The sequence below is a fragment of the Olea europaea genome, unplaced genomic scaffold (genome assembly GCF_002742605.1).
Source record: "Olea europaea var. sylvestris unplaced genomic scaffold, O_europaea_v1 scaffold1149, whole genome shotgun sequence".
NCBI classification, from domain to species: domain Eukaryota; kingdom Viridiplantae; phylum Streptophyta; class Magnoliopsida; order Lamiales; family Oleaceae; genus Olea; species Olea europaea.
The window spans coordinates 92,229-107,717 of NW_019228886.1; the positions used below are offsets into that span (position 1 = coordinate 92,229).

Here is a 15,489-nt window from a genome sequence, read left to right on the forward strand (position 1 = left end):
ATCGAAGGCAATTTTGCACCTGACATCTCAAAAGAACAAAAAGAGGAAGCCGATGAGCTTGCCTATACCTCAATAATATTACACTTGTTTGACGTTGTCTTAAGAAAAGTGGGAAAACTAAAAACCACCAAAAAACTTTGGAAAAGACTAGAAGACTTATACTTGCTTAAATCTACACCGAATAAACTCTACCTACTCGAACGATTCTTCAGCTTTAAAATGGATCCTTCAAAGGATCTCGACGACAATTTAGATGTATTTAACAAATTGGTGCAAGATATTGTCAATTGTGACGAAGCCGTGTCTGAAACCTATAAGGCCATTATCTTGCTCAATTCAATCCCGGACTCTTATAAAGAAGTTAAAAATGCCATTAAGTATGGTAGGAACACGTTAACACCTGAAATTGTCGTAGATTCTCTTAGAAGTAAGGAGATGGAAATGAGGGCTGAAAAACAGGATAGGAGGAGTGGAGAGTTGCATATGATGCGGGGTAGAACACAATTTAGGCAAGCCAGTTATGATGGATACCAAAGTAGTGGCGAATCAAGTAGTAATAGTTGGAAAAAGAAGGGGAATAGTAGACCTAGGTCAAAGTCTAGAACTAAGGCTAGAAAATGCTATGGCTGTGGAGGCACAGGGCATTTTATAAAAGACTATCATAAAGAAAAGGGAAAACAAAAGGTTAAGGAAAGAGATGAGGTAAATGTGTTATCCTCTACCTCCGATACCGAAAACGGTGAAATCTATGTGATCACTAGTCCAGTCGCATACACTACTGAATTAAATCTAACTACTAATTCTCACATGCATGAATGGATATTAGATTCTGGTGCGTCTTTTCATGTGACGTCTGAAAAGAATTGATTTGAAAACTTGCAAGAATCTAATGATGGGCAAGTAGTTCTGTGTGATAACTTTGTCTATACAATTACTGGAATTGGAGATATGAAGATAAAATTTAACACAGGCTTTGTATACATGTTAAAGGAAGTTAGATACATTCTTGAATTATCTAGGAATTTAATTTCAGTAGGAAGACTTGAGAAAGACAACTTCACCGGTAAAATTGAAAACGGTATATTTAAAATGATGAAGGGTGCGTTAATCTCTATTAAGGGAATCAAGAAAAACGACATTTACATCACTACTGGGGAAGTGATTAGAGGATTAAACACCTCTATTTCTTCCGTCAAAATCGATCACACACATACGTGACATAGTAGGCTTGCACACGTAAGCATTAAAGGACTTAAGCTACTTAATGAAAAAGGTGCATTTGGTAATGACTGTGTGTCTGACCTATCATTCTGTGATCACCGTGTGCTCGGAAAGCACTATAGAGTGTCGTTCTCCACTAGTACGCATAAGGCTAAAAGCATGCTTGAATATATGCATTCTGATCTATGGGGTCCTGCTAGTAATCCCACATCGGGTGGGAATATGTATTTTCTATCTATCATAGATGACTATACCAGGAAAGTGTGAGTCTATCTATTGAAAGATAAAACTGAAACCTTCCATAACTTTAACAACTGGAAGAAACAAATGGAAAACCAAACTAGCAAGATGATCAAATTTTTAAGGACAGATAATGGCCTAGAATTCTGTAATGCTGAATTCGATAGGATGTGTAAAGAAAGTGGAATAACAAGGCACAAAACGGTTCCTTATACTCCCCAGCAAAACGGGGTAGCAGATAGAATGAATAGGACCATACTAGACAAAGTGCACTGCATGATGTTAAGTTCTGGGGTTCCTAAGTGATTTTGGGGTGAAGCCATTGTAACTGCCTGTTATCTGATAAATTTGACTCCATCAGCTGCATTAAATGGTGATACTCCACATGAGAAATGGTCTGGAAAATTGGGTGACTACTCAATGCTTAAAGCGTTTGGCTGTGCTGCCTTCTCTCATCAAAGTGAGGGAAAGTTAGAACCTAGAGCCAGGAAGTGTGTCTTTCTAGGATATCCCGAAGGGGTTAAGGGCTATAGGCTATGGGATAGAAGCCAAAAAGGAGTTAAGATCATCGTGAGTATGGATGTCACATTTAATGAGAGTGAGATGCCTTGTCTGAGGAACGAAATCGAACCTGTAAGTGAAACTGAATCAGGTGAAGAAAGAAATCAGTTCAAGGTGGAGTTAGGAAAATTTAACACATTAGTACCTAGTACTTCGAGTGAGGTGGAGATTCAGGTCTAAGAACCTGAAGAGAAAAATGAAGTAGTGATAAAAGAGCATCCTGAGGAAGAAAAACCATTAGCTAACTATAATTTAGTTAGAGATAGAGAGAGAAGACAAACGAGAGAACCTAGGAGGTTTGGGTATAAATCTGAATTGGATTTTGCATACGCTAGTTACGAAGAACTAGTTGATAGGGAGCCGGAAACTTTTGAAGAGGCTATGAATAGTGGTCAATTTAAGGAGTGGCTTAAGGCTATGAAAGAAGAGATGAGTTCTCTAGAAAAGAATCAAACTTGGGAGTTAGTACCGAGACCTAAGAATAAATCAATCGTTGATTGCAAGTGGGTCTTTAAGGTTAAGGAAGGTACTAGTAGTACAGAACCCTTAAGATTTAAGGTTAGGTTAGTAGCGAAGGGTTACACACAGAAAGAAGGTGTAAATTATAATGAGATTTTCTCACTAGTTGTCTAGTACACTACTATTAGGGTCATGCTCGCATTGGTTGCGCTCTTTGACTGGGAACTTGAACAACTCGATGTAAAAACCGCTTTTTTACATGGAGAGCTTGATGAACAAATCTTTATGAATCAACCAAAAGGTTTTAAAGACAAGTTAAAACCTGATTATGTGTGTTTTCTAAAAAGATCCATATACGGTCTAAAGCAATCACCTAGACAGTGGTACAAGAGGTTTGATTCCTTTGTACTCACTATAGGATTTCAAAGAAGTAAATTCGATCACTGCCTATACTTTCAACACAACGAGACTGATAACAATTATTTGTTCTTGTTGCTCTATGTGAATGACATACTTTTAGTTGGATCATCTCCTAAGTGAATAAATAATATAAAAGCAGATCTTAGTGGAGAATTTGACATGAAAGACTTAGGAAAGGCTAAAAGGATTCTAGGCATGGAAATAGAACGAAATAGGTTCGTATTCTTGCATCAGTTTCCATACATATCAAAGGTGTTGAAAATGTTTAATATGAGTGACTGCAAACCTGTCACGTTGCCTCTTGCAAACCATTTTGTTCTATCTAAAGAACAAGCTCCCTGCAATGAACGTGAAGTGGAATACATGAGTAAAATTTCATACTCAAATGTGATTCGTTCCATAATATATTTGATGGTTTGCACTAGACCAGACCTAGGATTCGCCGTTAGTACTCTCAGTAGGTACATGTCTAATCCAGGTCCTGAACATTGGGAAGCATTAAAGTAGCTTTTAAGATATTTGAAGGGTACAAGTGACGTAGGTCTAAAATTTAGTGCTAATAAGGAAGGCGTGAAATTAAAGGGTTTTGTAGATGCTGACTATGCAGGAGATAGGGATGGTAGGAAATCAACTTCCTCTTATGTATTCACCTTATCAAATTCGTGTGTTAGTTGGAAATTACAGTTACAACACATAGTTGCACTATCCACTACAGAGTCAGAATATATTGCCACCACTGAAGCAATTAAAGAGGCTCTATGGCTTAGATGTCTACTTCATGAACTGAGTGTCTTGAATCAGTATGTGGTTGTGTATTCTGATAGTCAGTCATCGATACATCTATGTAAGAATCCTGTTTTTCACGAACGCACTAAACATATCGATGTTAGGTTACACTTCATTAGGGATATAATATCACAAGAAGTAGTAAAACTTGAAAAAATTCACACACAATATAATCCTTCAGATATGGGCACGAAAGTGCTGCCACTGGTAAAGTTTAGAAGTTGCAAGGAGCTTCTAAACATCGGGATAGGTAAATAATTTCCAATTTTATCGGTTTTCTGTTAGAGGTGTCACTAATGGAAAACGTTTTTCTTTGCAGGTCCTTTGACACCAAGGTGGAGGTTGTTAGACATCATGTTGTCAAACGACCTCCCAGGCGATGATGAAAATCAATTTTATCAGTCGACATGAATGACTAAACGATAAATCCACACCGAATAATGGATGAACCGACCTAGCGTTGCTTTACCTATTGGATGGCTAATAATTTTTGTGGCTTTTTTGTGTGCTATTGGGACTTAACCCTAGTCGAGCCTACTTACCATATTGTGACTTACCTTAAGTTGGCCATTGGACTATTATAAATTGGTAACTCCCTTTTTTGTGTTGAACCCGTGCGTGAGAGAACCCGAGAGAGAGAGGCAGTCTTCTTCTTCTTCTCCTTCATGCATCCTGTTAATTAATCTTCCCTACCAATTGCTTGAGGTTTTGTGACTCTTACCTGTGTGGTATCCATTCTAAGTGTGTGGAAGAAACAACAAGCAAAAGAGGAAAAGCAACCATAGGAAGTGAGCAGTCCGGCGGTCGGTCACCTCTCGGTTTTGGTGTTGAATTCGATGTTTAATGGTTAACTGAGCCCGGAAATCACTTTGAGCAGCTTGAGGAAGATCCTAACATTTGTATTTTTAATTAACTTAAAATTGTAAGTGGAATCAAAAGTGTATACTTTAGACAGCCTTCCACCTTTGTAATGTCAATAAATAAATAAATAATTGGTGATGGGTTGGTAGCTGACATGCAAAGAGTTTGAAGGTTTCAAATTACGATCTTTGACTGTCTTTTTATTTCCGTTTTAAGTTTAAATTTACGTGCCCATAAAAAAAGTTTAAATTTACGTAATTCTTATTTATAAGCCCTCGGGCATGGATTTGCCCCTTTTTACTTCATTATAATCAAAGATATCACTTTATCATCTTTGTTTCTTAATATCCACATTTTTTTTATTGATATTTTTCGAGTCATCGCTCACTACTAATTGAAAATTTCGTGACTAATAAATTTTATTGTTGCAAATTTTACTTAAGAATCATTCTACAAGTTTAAAGAGATAATAATTTATAAGTGTATAAAATACATTTATCTAGGTCATTAGATTAAAGTATTTGTTAGTAATTTGAATGAGTTATAACCTAATTTTGTGTCAATTATGTTTGTTAGGTTGAAATCAATCCAAATTTGTGGATTTGGAAGAATGAACGAAAAACGTGCGAAAACAAAGGAATTTCAAAGTTTGGGGACCAAAGTGTAAACAACCAATAGTTGATTCGAACCCCAAAAGGGTGATTAAAGATCGTATGACATCATTTGGATGCAACTAGAGATCAAATGATTAAAATAATGTTGAAGCATTTTCACAAATCAAATTCCAGTAGAAGAAGTTATGCGCCGAATTTTTAGCTTCAATTTGAGAGCCATTTTTCGGATAGAAAATGTTTTAATTGATAAGTGTATCATAATTGTAGCTTTTTAAGTCAGCTTTTCAATGTACTTTGAATAACTTCAATCAAAGTTCGGAAGAGAGAGTTATAATCAAATTATGAAGAGCTATCCAGGGAAAACGAGTGAAGCAACGGTGCGCGTGTAGGGGCAAGCAATGGCGTGTGTGCACTACCTTTTTTTCTCCAACCCGAGAGCAAAATCATTGACCGTTGGATGTGCAATGAATATATGGCGCATGAGCACTGAAAAAATTGTCTGTAACATGCCAGTTTCTTTATTCTAATGAAATTTACATGGAAACAATATCCAGAATGAGAAAAACCACCCTTTTGACCTAAAAGTCATATATTCTACATATTTTGGAGATGAAGAACGAGACCAACCATCAAGATAAAGGCGTATTATACAAGTTTATTGAAAAATATTCATCCATTTTCAAGATTCAAGCCAAGAAATTGGATTTTACCACTTTCTTCATTATTTCTTCTTTTCGAATATTTCTTATATAATTTAATCATTAGAATGCTAAGCGAGTTTTTCTATTATATTGGATGAATGATGAACCTTATTGCATATACTAAGGCCATTCTTGAGCCATATTTTTTTAAAAAAATATATTCTTAAACAGTGATTTGACATTATTTCAACCACATATTTTTCAATAAAATAATATTACACGCAAATTCAAAAATTTTCTTTATTTTTTAACCACACATTTCCCATCAATACATTATTCAAAAATGCATTCTAAGAAAAATAATGTGGCTCAAATAAGGGCTAATAATTTAGTTATTTCTTAATTTTTTTTTCTTGATTGATTTTGCATACGCATTGCATTATATAATTGATTGACCACCAATTAAATAATTAGTTACTTGTTGTAATATTGGGAGACTCACAATAGGTTTAGAACGCGACAAAATTAACATATGTAGATAGAATTATGAGTAATCTTTATCACATATGCAATCACATAGATAACCTATAATTTAATGCATTTTGGTCATATGAATTCGGATTAAGATTAAGATTGAGTAGTGATTTAAATAGACTTAATTTGTCTTGAAAAAGAGAATTAAATACATTAGTATTATCAATTGTCATGAAGCATGAAATTGACTATATTACGAATCAAGAAGTAAAATAAATGGCAATAGGAGAATTCATGATTCCAATACAAACATTCACATATTTGATAAAATAGTTTTTATTGCTTCCTTAATTTAGAATTAGTTTAAATAACAACAAAATCACATCTTTTGTATTACGGATATCGAATTTAATAGTAACTAGTGAATTAGAATTAAACATTATTTTTCGTGGGACGATAACTCACAACTCACTTTATCATTACTTGTCAACGATCTCATACGCTTGCGAATTTCACATGAACACTAATCATTATTTGAAATATTGGTTAAAAAATTGAGACTTTTAAAAAGAAAATAAAGTAATTTTTTTAATTGACATCTTCAACAAGGAAAATATTTTCCTACAGGGGTCTTACTGGCCCCTCACTGTAGGGGCGGCCCCACATGTTAAAAAAAAAATTACGTTGAGGTTCGTCATGTGTATTGTTTGGCAGGCCTGTGATACATGCAGCATGGTTCCTTCAACAAATGCGTTTGACAAGCATGAACCTAGCTAACAAAGAAATGTGACACTTTTTATAATGCCTTATGACTCATTAATTACGTATTCTTGATACATTCACATAAAAAAGTCATTAGACAAACTTTCTTAGCTTTAAATATTCTCTAAAAATAAAGCTGAGCTCCACCCTCGTAAGCATTTCCATGTGTTTTGCTTGTGCGTAGGGATGCTTTTGTGAGTATTAAAAAGAAGATATTGCCTTGGTCCACTTAAAATTCTATTAGCCCCGTGAATATGACCAAATGTCGTGTTTGATAGTTGGAATCGTACAAAATCACGTAAGTACTAATAAATTTAGTCTCATATTTTTTCAATTTTATTCAACCTTGTATGATTCAACATTTAAATCGTATCAGATAGATTCCAAACTTTCAGAAACGTGTAGTAAGACATTTGTATGGTTTTCATTCAAAATCCAATCGACCAAAATTCGACGTTTGAAAATAATTTGATCAATTTTAAAAAGAACAAAATATTCTTTTAACCTAAGAAATTCGCATCGAAATCCCAAATCTTCCCTAAATGTGAAGTACGGTCCTACCCTTTAATAAATGCTCGCTAAATGGACCTCTTAGAGTTTCTATCCAAAAATATGTTAATTGCCCAAAAAAATAAGAAGTGAAAAAAATAAAATAAAAAAAATAGAGAGAGAATCTTCCCAATCGACCCAACATGCCTAACCCATATCCCATTCATTGATAGGTGAGTAGGGGTGGAGCTAGCACATTGTGAGTTATGACGGCCGTGCCATGCTGCCTTTGATGAATTATTATTATTATTATTATTTTTTTCATACATTGGGTAGTCGCTTGAGCGACTCTGCGCGCTTGCTTGAGTCTGTTACTTAACTATTGGTTTTGAAGTGAAAACTTATCTATTTTGATTTGTTTATTTTCCATTCTTTAAAGGTTCTTGTTAGAACGAGGAAATGGAGTTGATGGGATGGGATGGGATGGGAAAAATAGGATCAAGTAGGTTGAGGAAATGAGGTGGTGACGATGGCTGACGCTACTGTTGCTACAGCTCTTGCAATGGTGATTGTTAGGAGGCCCACTTCATGTGTGAGTTTGGTGGGTTGGGGCGTTGAGGTTTGATAGATTGGGGAAGATAAATATATTTGGTTATCTAATTGATATTTTTACAGAAATCGTTAGAGATCTTTCCAGTCCACGTTTTATTAAAGGTTTAAGACCTCCAACACATTTCATAAATTAAAGGTTAAAAAAAAAATTCTCTTTTTAAAATTGGTCAAATAACGATCAAACTCCTGATTTGTTTTTTACAACTAATGGATTTTTGGATGGAAACTATCAAAAAGTCATTCTATAGCATTTTTTAAAGGTTTGAAACGTATTTACTACAATTTAAAGGATTGAACATTTCTTGCAGTATTTTTAAAGGTTCGAGACTTTCGTTGCAAAATTTTTCTCTAATTTATAATATAATCAACTCTTCCCTGCCGATGTGTAAAATGGGATTTACCAAAATGTATTTTTCTAGTTAAAAATGTTGTCGCATTGATTGACGATAAGTTTGTGATTTTTAAGTTAGACAAAAGAGTTCATTTTTTCTACTTCTTTTCCGAAACTTGCACTGATCGGATAGGGTTATTTATAGAGTTTTACTACACGATCATAGGGGATGATCGAACACATACATTTTTTAATTCACATGAGACCCACATGCAATGTGAGAGGCGGTCAATCGAGATGTCAAAATTTTTGGACAAACCAACTTTATTCTTATTTATAAGTGAAGTTAAAATTCGTTTTCTAGGAAGATGGATAGTTTATAGGGGGTTAGAAAACCATCTACCAACGAAACATTGTTGCTCCCGATGGGTCCAAATGGTAGTTAAGACAAAAAATAATAATAATAATAATAATAATAAAATAAAATAAAATAAAATAAAATAAAATAAAAGGTGCAGCAATTTGGACCTTGTCATTCCAATTAGGTGGTTTTCTACCTTCGATTATTTTAATACCTCGTCATGCCAAAATTGAAAATTCTATTTATATTCTTGACCTGTTGAGTCAATTATAGTTCGAAAAGATATATTTAAATAGTGACATTTTGTGCATATGAGATTTGTCAAATTCCATTATAAATGTGCATATTAATTACACTAGAAGGATGTGAAAAAGGACTCCTTAAACCTATAGTTCACCTTTATTGACATGTGAAAGGATAAAATAAGATTAGTTCTAGAAATATTGGACCAATTAGATGTCCTTTACCTGTTGAACTGTGATCTAGTTAATTTGAATCAATGATATAGTATATTTACGAGATTTTAGTACAACAAGCAGGGGCGGACTCACATGGGGTCATGTGGGATTAAATGACCCCACAAAATTTTGCCCCTCGTCCCCCCCCCCACTTTTTTTTTAACAACCTACTTTGATATACTCGTCGAAATGTCAAATGAAATCAAAATATTGCATTCTTAATACCATTTCGAAGTGCTCATGGCCTAATTTTTCACTCATTAATGGCATTGTAAAATGGTCAACTATAGCAAAAGTTATGACATGTTAAAGTAGGCCGTTTGAAACTAGTATTTTGAGACTTTCGATAATATCCTAACTTTAAAAATTCGTTTGCGATCATGTGCTATCTGAATCCACAAATCATCTATGCCATGTGAAAGTTTGTTTCGAAAACTACATCGTTTTCATATCGAATGGTCCAAACGGATATCGAAAATAGTTAAATATGTATCAAACATACGTCTAAAAAAAGACGTCTAACTTGCTTTTTCTTTTAAAAAATTCAATGAATTATTATTTTTGCACGATAAATTTTTCAATACAATTTATATCGTTTCATTCGAAAGTCTTACATAAAATATGATATAAATTTTTTAGGGTCGTCACGGATTAAATGCGATTTGAATTACTTTCGAATTATATTTACTTTAAATTTGAATTTCATTTACTTCCTGAACTAAACTTGAATTTTATTTCAATTCATTTAATTTCTATATTCAATTTAATTTACTCAATATTAGCTCAGCATTTGTCAGTGAAATGATAAACAAATCTATACAAGTAGCAAAATTTATTTAATAATATTAATAACGATGTAATTATACGGCATTTTCAAAGTGTCAAAATACATATTAACTTATTTTCATTGATATTATGTTGTTTATTAAAAAAATTATTTTTAAAATTTTGACCCCACAATATTGAAGGTCTGGGTCCGCCCCTGACAACAACTATCTCTTGAAGTGGGATGAGTAAAACGCTAAAAGAAACCTCACTCTCTATCGTATATTTACGAGATTATAGTACAACAACTATCTCTTGAAGTGGGATGAATATAAGGCTAAGAAGAAACCTCTATTGAGAGAATGAGAGTCTTAGAATCTTTAGTTCATATTGATTGACCCAAAAAAAAAAAAAAAAAAATTTCTTGTCTAATAAGTAGTTGAAAAAAGTTAATTATTCCTTCAAAAAATAAATGTTAATGATAAAATAAGACGAGTTCTAATAATATTTGACTAATATGACAACCTTGCATTGTTGAAGTATGAAATGGTTCAATTTAATCAACGACGTAGATTTTCTACTTAGATGTCAATACTCTAATTGATCCAATAATCAAGCAATTCGAGTAAGACTACGGTAGTAAAAAACGTTCAACATAAGTCATGAACGTGATTTGAACCTTATAACGTCGTATTTTATTGATTTATTATTATTATTATTATTATTATTATTATTATTATTATTATTATTATTATTATTATTATTATTATTATTATTATTATTATTATTATTATTATTATTTTGGTGATGTATATGCACATGTGGTGAAATTGAATTTATTAGTAACCATTTTTATGAACATATTACACCTTAATTCTCTAGTACCAAACGTATTCTTTACTTGTTGGGATTGACTTAAGGACTCGTAAACCCAATAACGAGAAAGAAGCTACTCCAAGTACTTGGATTGTGCTACGTACTTGTACATAAAAATTGTACATAAATGATTACATAAAATGTTGTGGATGGAAAAGATTGAATGAAAAAGTTGATTGTGTTTTAAATTAGCAAATGATATAGTGACATGTGGTATTATGTAATCCATTATATAAAGTTTGATGTATATGTAGCAAGTTCCATCCGACTTATGCAAACCATGGTCATGATTTTGCAATATCAATCCCTTCTAATATTAGGTGAAAGTGGAAGTTGTCGACTTGATTAGGACACATCGATACACATATCTTGTGTTAAAATTAAATTCTCACATATCAAATAAGATGACAATATTGAATTTTAAGATTAAAATTTTATTACAATCGAACAACGCCTGTTACATGTTCCGGGCCAAGCTTGCACGATTGATCAACTAAATTATAATTAAAAAGAAGAGGGATGGAATAAAGCTTATCAAAGTTGAGGATAAAATGAGTAGAATCTGTTTACTTGCATTATCTTGTGAATAGCAAGTTGTAGCGTTTTTGGGTGGCCATTGATTGAATACATCTCCCATATTTCTTCCTTTTTATGTCAAAATATTCCGTTTTGAGGCATATCGACTTGTTCAAGAGAAAAAGATTACGTTGTTTGTCAGATTGCGATATTCTTAGAACAAAATGAAAACAATTGGTCGATTGTGATACAGATTGAATTGAAGATTAGTCAAGAATAAGAACAAACTTTAGGAATCAGATTGATTAGAATAAATTCTTGAGTAATGCTATATGTACAGGGAAATCTTCACAGAAGTTTTACAGGATTTCACGTGACACAAATTCATTAGTAGATAACAAAAAAATAAAAAACTGTCTACAAATCAGGTGCTACCACAATTGGACCTGTTGGAATTCTGTGAAAGAATCCATTTTCCTAAATTCTTATCTAAGGATTTAAGCAAGGATCGACATTTTACAATAAAGTTGACAATTGATAATATATATTCAAAATAATTGAAATTCATGCCTAAATTTATTTCCTGAGTTCTTCTTTTCTCAAGTTTAAATTGTTAAATGTTGGACTAATTTAACATAAATTCTTCAATTCTTTACTTTGCACGTTGAAATATTTTTATCAGTGTGATTGACAAATAATCATAAATTCCTTAGTGATGCTATGGTTGAATCTACTTTTTTTCAACACCTCTCATGTGCATGTCGAATTCTTACACATGATGAAGATACGCTTTAAAAATATGGAACAGTTTTCCTAACTTCCATATAAATCTAAATAATCAAATTTTTGGGCTTATTTTTAGGAAGAAGCCAACCAAATATAGTGAGTCTCGATGTTCTATAGTGAGTCTCGATGCTCTATCTTAAAATATTAATTTTTTTTCTAAGACTTGAAACGTCGTATTTGTTAAGAGGGGTATCGCAAGCCTTATATGTTTGATTATTTTTTTTATTCCTTAATTAAAATGGTATATATTTTAGACAACTAAGGATGGATGCATATCCCCCGTAGACGAAGAATATAAAAGCAATACTGATATAGGAAAGGGGGAATAAAATAGTTCACAAGTTCAACAGTTCTTTATTTGTGTATTTTTTTTATATAGTACAAGTGCTTCTCATATTTTTAATTGTTTGCCAATTAGGATGAGTGCAGTGTCCACATATTCTTGCATGCGCTAACCCATAAAATTATTTTAAATTAATAATTTCTTATATACAATTTGACATATTTCCTACTATGAACCCAATCGGTAAACAATACAACTCTACAAGTTTGTTACTTAACCTCTATTTGGTAAAGATTAAAATTAGACTTTTAATAGATTTTAATAAAATTTGATGAAATCATGTGTGGTTGAAAAGTTGTGGGTACCATAAAATATATAATTAAAACTAATTATTAACTTTGATTTAAATTAAAATATAGATTTAATCCCTATCAAAACAGTATATTAATTAATTATATCAAATTTTATATTCAATTTAATATATGCATCTTATTTTTTTTAACAAAATGTGCTACCAAAATACATAATACAAAAGACAAATTATTGGCTCAATTGTAATTCAAAAAATTAGCCATCAAACATTTGAATCCCACTAGAAGCAGGTAAATATTATCTTGAGGCCCTAACAAAAATCATAAAATACTCTTCCTCTCCTCCGCTCTACAATTTTAATTCCGAAAAAACATACATAATAACAATAATTATATGTTATGCTAATTTTGTCTCCTAATTAGCATAAACAATCTTCCTTGTTTTCGGCTAATTTATGCGGTTTATTTTCCTCAAACTCCTCGCTTTGATCATGAATTATACCACCGGCCGTCAGTTCTTTGGCTCTGTGGGATTCTAATTCCCAGTCTGTTAATAGCAAAACCACCATCATGGTGACCATACAGGTGGATTCCGCCGCCAACAGCCCCAGCCACAGCCCTTCAAAATCGAACCCAAAGAAGAATGTTAAACCTACCGCCACTGGCATTCCAACAAGGTAGAAGCATCCCAAGTTAATATTCGCACCAACTTTTGGCCTAGCAGTGCCCCTCAACACCCCACAACCGGTGGTTTGCGGGCAGTTTCCAAGTTCACACAGTCCAACTATAGGCAGAACGAGTGATGTATATGCTATAATATCTTTATCATTAGTAAACATGGTAGCCCAAATGTTTCGTACAGATACTGCAAAAAACAGTGCTGAAAAACCCAGTATGAAACTTCCAGAAAGGCCTACAACGGCAGCGAGTTTTGCTTTTCCCGGCCGGCCGCCGCCCAATTCATTTCCCACCCTGGTGGAGACACCGAAACTAAGGGAAGATGGGAATATGTAGATCAATGCAGTAGTTTGAATCAGAATACCCATTGAAGCAACTGTTGCCTTAGGATTTACTAGTAAACCACAAAGCAAAATCATAATTTCATACCACCACCATTCGAGGCACACTGAAATGCAGCTAGGTATGGCTAAATTCAACAGGGATTTCCACCCTTTAAAGCACTCCATAGATAGCCCTCCCCAAGTTTTTTTATACACTGCAAAGAAAACTATATAGATTATCAACAAAGTTATTAGGTTAAAGTTTGTCCAAACACTACTTAGTGCCACACCTTTGATGCCTAAATTAAGGTATGACACAAGGAGATAATTTATTGGCATGTGCAGAAGAATTGATAGGGCTGCACAGATTGTTAAAGGCAAAGTTATGGACTGTGTTCGAAGGTAAATACGCAATGGATGCAACAAAGATTGCATGAAAAGATCTGGAAGTGAATAGAATAAATATGCTTGAGCTTGTGTAGCAATGGCTTTATCTTGGCCACAAAAGAGCAAAATCTTTTTCATATTAAGCCACAAAAGGGATATTGGAAATGAAGTGAAAATAAGCAAAAGCACAGTTCTTTGCAAGGTAAGGCCAAGAAGTTTGTATTTTTTGGCACCAAAAGCTTGTCCACAAATGGGTTCCATTCCCATGGCTAAGCCGGAGAGGATCGAGTAGCCCGTGATGTTAGCAAAACCGACGGCTAATGACCCGCCTGCTAACGCCAAATCTCCTAGTCTTCCTAAAAAGAGCATGGAAATCATAGAGCGAGAGTAAAGAAAAAGGCCAGTTATAATCATCGGTAGCGCTATTTTAGCTATGGAATTGATTTCTTGAATGACTAGAGAGAAGTGGGTAATCTTGAAGGGTTTATTGGTTTGGTTTGTTTCTTGTCGAGATGTTGGGGTTTCGGGGATCAAAGAAGTGAACGTGTCGGATTCTTGGTCTGTCGAGAACATTTCTGTGTTAGAGAGAGAGAGAGAGAGTTCAGGGGGTTTGAGAATTGAAGTAGAGGTGGGTTTTTATAGTTTTCTTGGGACGGCATTGGGTTGAAGACAGCTTTAAGTGTGCTCGTAATCTTACATTTTGAAAGAGCATTGGTGTCGGGTAGCGAAAGCCGGCCGCCAGCAACAATATCGTGAGCCAATTTTTTTTCAACCAAGTTCTTTAAAATGAAAATTTCTATATCTCAATATTTCAAGTCAAACTTTTTGTCTAAAAGTTTATTCTTTTAGTTTTCGAACATGGCATAAGTCTGATGACCTTTTTTCTATTTGAAAAAGAAAAGATACGAAGATCTGAATTCAATATCGAATTAAGTGTTACGATTTATAACTAGAAAGTATTTTGAAGATTCAAGAAATTCCAATGACAAATGGAAAATTTGTAGAAAGTTGACACCCGTTTCATTGATATACGCAACCCGTGAATGAAAATCATTCTTCTAAGTGTTCCTTTAGAAGCAAAATGAAGAAAACATGTTTATGAGACAAATTTCCAAAGCCATTCATTTATAAAAATATTGTGTACAAATGAGGGATTTGACAAGAAAATTGATTTGACATGCACGTAACGGAATATAAAATATAATTTGAATAAAAAAAGTTAGTCCTCCACTAAAAATTAAAATCTTTAGATTAAATCGTTCAACAACATTAAA

General features: G+C 33.5%; 1 protein-coding gene across 1 annotated transcript; it reads right to left on the reverse strand.

Annotated features, from left to right (window-relative positions):
* Positions 1-13,036: 13,036 nt before the first annotated feature.
* LOC111373652 (protein DETOXIFICATION 49-like) lies at positions 13,037-14,898 on the reverse strand. The gene has a single exon (XM_022996214.1). It carries the CDS (start codon positions 14,786-14,788, stop codon positions 13,247-13,249), a length of 1,542 nt encoding a protein of 513 aa, XP_022851982.1. The 5' UTR covers positions 14,789-14,898; the 3' UTR covers positions 13,037-13,246.
* Between the last annotated feature and the right edge of the window lie 591 nt (positions 14,899-15,489).